The sequence below is a fragment of the Buceros rhinoceros genome, unplaced genomic scaffold (genome assembly GCF_000710305.1).
Source record: "Buceros rhinoceros silvestris isolate BGI_N320 unplaced genomic scaffold, ASM71030v1 scaffold21901, whole genome shotgun sequence".
Taxonomy (NCBI): Eukaryota; Metazoa; Chordata; class Aves; order Bucerotiformes; family Bucerotidae; genus Buceros; species Buceros rhinoceros.
In genome coordinates, this window is record NW_010395111.1 from 2,700 (window position 1) to 5,610 (window position 2,911).

The 2,911-nt window shown below is 56.0% G+C and overlaps 1 protein-coding gene across 1 annotated transcript in view; it reads right to left on the minus strand.

Annotated features, from left to right (window-relative positions):
* Positions 1-2,903, minus strand: part of PRCC (papillary renal cell carcinoma (translocation-associated)) — a gene marked incomplete at both ends in the record, with an annotated part of 5,436 nt that extends 2,533 nt beyond the window's left edge. Inside the window, 3 exons of the mRNA XM_010145449.1 lie at positions 1-459; positions 870-917; positions 2,835-2,903. Of these exons, the coding sequence (XP_010143751.1) occupies positions 1-459; positions 870-917; positions 2,835-2,903 (576 nt within the window). The remainder of the gene's footprint in view (positions 460-869; positions 918-2,834) is intronic.
* Between the last annotated feature and the right edge of the window lie 8 nt (positions 2,904-2,911).

Sequence of the window (2,911 nt, forward strand, 5' to 3'; positions counted from 1 at the left end):
CTTGAACTCCAGAGGGGCGTTAGCAGCAGCGTCCTGGAACTGGGGCTCCAGCTCTGTCCCGGGCGGTGGGTCCTCCGACACCACAGTGCCGGGGTACAGGTAGGTCTCGGCGCCCGCCGCGCCGGGCTCGCTCCTGTCAGACAAGGAGAAGTAGTTCTCTGGTTCGAGCTCTTCGTCGCTGTCGTCTTCCTCCTGCGTGATCTGCTTGGTTACCTGGAGGGCCGCGCTCTTGGCAGCAGCTTTGATGGCCGACGGAGAAGGAGTCGTGGGCACCGCTGGCTTGGGCGGAGGTTTGGGTTTGGAGGACGAGGTCGGTGCTTTAGCAGCCTTCGAGTCAGAGGTGTTTTCTCCCGCCTTCCTCGAGAAAGCGTAGGGCAAAAGCACCCGATTGGTCTCCTTCACGGTCAGATTCTTGGGCTGAGGAAGCAAAGCGGACAAGCCGGAGCCTTCGCCGCGTCCCTGGAGTTGCAGTTCACAGAAAGGAGAGAAATACATGAGTGAGGCGCTTTGGCTTGCCTGACTCCCTGCCAGCCGCCTCCTCCAGCGCTGACGCCATTAACGGGGTCCCCACCACTATTGTTCGCTGCTTCCAACATGTTCTGGCCCAGAAGGCCAGCGGGACTTAACAGAAACGTGGCACTTACAAACATCTGGCCCCCTTCCCACGTTAATGCCTGTTTTCCTGAGATGAAACAGCCCCAAAAAAAGGACTTGACCCCCCAGAAAGGGACTTGACACCCAGGAATTTCACCCACTACAAGCCACACGCTTGTCAGCAGCCGACTGACACTAGTGGAAGCCCGAGATATGCCCCAGTCAAACATTTCTTCCTTCTGAAATTCCTTCAATCAAATAGCCGAGGTGTTTACCTGAAGTGTGTTTTTCTTCTTCGCTGGTTCATCTTCCTCTGAATCTGACTGAGAAAGAAAAACAGAGCTCAGCGCCACGTGAGACGGTAAAATAAACCCAATTCATTCATTTACTGGTTAATTATTGCAATTAACCAGCCAAAGAACCACGACACCGCAGAGCTGGGTTGATCACTGACCAGAGCCGAGCTACAGAGCCCCAGCGGGACAGAGCCGAGCTCTTTTTCAGTCCGTGTCAGGGCGAAGCGAGATAAAAGGTTACTATGAGCGAGAAACCAAGCGCTCCTGGGGAAAGCGGGGCCACGGGACTCGCCACGGCGTGCAGAGGTACCCAGGGCTGCCACGGGCTGGGCAGAGGAGGGAACATAAACCACATTTTGCCGCAAAACCTGACGCTTCGCAAACAAGTCACCGTCACCTGTTAAAAACCACCCCAGGAAAACGATCGTCTCCTGCTTCAGCTCATTTATGTCACTTCAGGAACCAAAACCAAGGAGAAGCCAACCCCGAATTCCAAATTTTCGAGGCTGCTCTTTCAATTCTGCCTTTTAACGGGGAGAAATTCGGCTGCGATGGATTTGGCTCCTGGCAGAAATCAGCGTTTCGAGAGGCAGGAGCTCAAGCTTTTGATTTTTTTTCATAAATCACAGGAAAAGAAACACGTCTGTATCGGGTTATGACTTTGCAGAGCACTTTAAAGAGATTACGGGAAGCGAGGACTCCTGCCAGTTCACTCTCTAAATTATAGAAGAGGACAAAGACAAAGAACACGCAGAAATAAAGGCAAGAGCTGCCACGGAACCCAGGGGAGATAAAGCAGAGCAGCCCCGGAGCGGCTCCACAAGGGGCTGAGGAGAAAGAGGGGACAAGCAAGGGCATCGGGCCAGGCCGAGGGGCACCCAGGAGTCCCCAAGAGGGGTTAAGGTGGGTTTTCTCCCCCGGTATTTCTGCTCCAAGTGCTGGGGCGCAGAGGAGGGGACGAAGGGGAGGACCGAACCTCCTTTAATTCAAGCATATTTCAGAAAAACGAAGAGCCCCAATGCTGGCGCCTGTTCCACAGCCTGCTAGAAAGCAAGGGAGAGAACAGCTGCTCTGAGAGGCTGGGATGTGAGAAGGGGACCAGTGTGTCCCAGTGCCTGGAGGGGCTTCAGCCCCTCCAAGATACTGCTGGACCACTATGAGCTGATAAACCCCCAGGGAAAGCCCTTCCTCGAGTCCCCACAGAAATGACCCAGAGTCCCAGGAAAACCAGTGACCGAGGCCGCAGCCACGGGACACCGTCCCAGAGCCAGGGGAGGGCAGGGCCGGAAAGCTGATCCGTAGGGACACCCAGGAATAAAATACTGGGGGACAGGACCCCAGCTGCCCCTGTCCTGGCCACGGGGTGCAGCCCGGCGAGGTGGGGGCCCTGCAAACCCAAACAAGCAAAAGCAAAGAGGGAATCGATGAGCTCGAGGTCTGGAGGAGGCCCGAAGGCTTTAGATAAATAAGTAAGAAATTGAGAGGGAAATCCAGCAACTACACAGCGAGGCTTCGTGGGGATCCCCCCACGCCAGGCCTTAGAGCTCCACATCATCGACTCGTTAACGCGGGTGCGGATAATCCGCCGCGTTACGATTATAAATAAGGTTTCTGCGCCAGTTTAACTCCACAAAGCGCTTTAGGATTAGGGGCTGGCGGGCGGGACAAATCCACCCGCAGACACCACGACGGTAGGGTCGGTACCTGGCTCTGTTACGGGATTTCACGCACCAAGGGGCAGCTTCTGGTTTAACTCCACAAAGCGCTTTAGGATTAGGGGCTGGCGGGCGGGACAAATCCACCCGCAGACACCACGACGGTAGGGTCGGTACCTGGCTCTGTTACGGGATTTCACGCGCCAAGGGGCAGCTTCTGGGGAGGGCTGGGGCAGGGCCCCCCCCTTCCCGCCACCCCAGAAGAGCTGGGGGGTTGTTTCATACTCACATCTCCCTTGTGCAACTCGGGCGCTGTGATCCGCACCGGCTCCGTCCTCTTCTTTGGCTTGGGGAGGCTCAAATCCA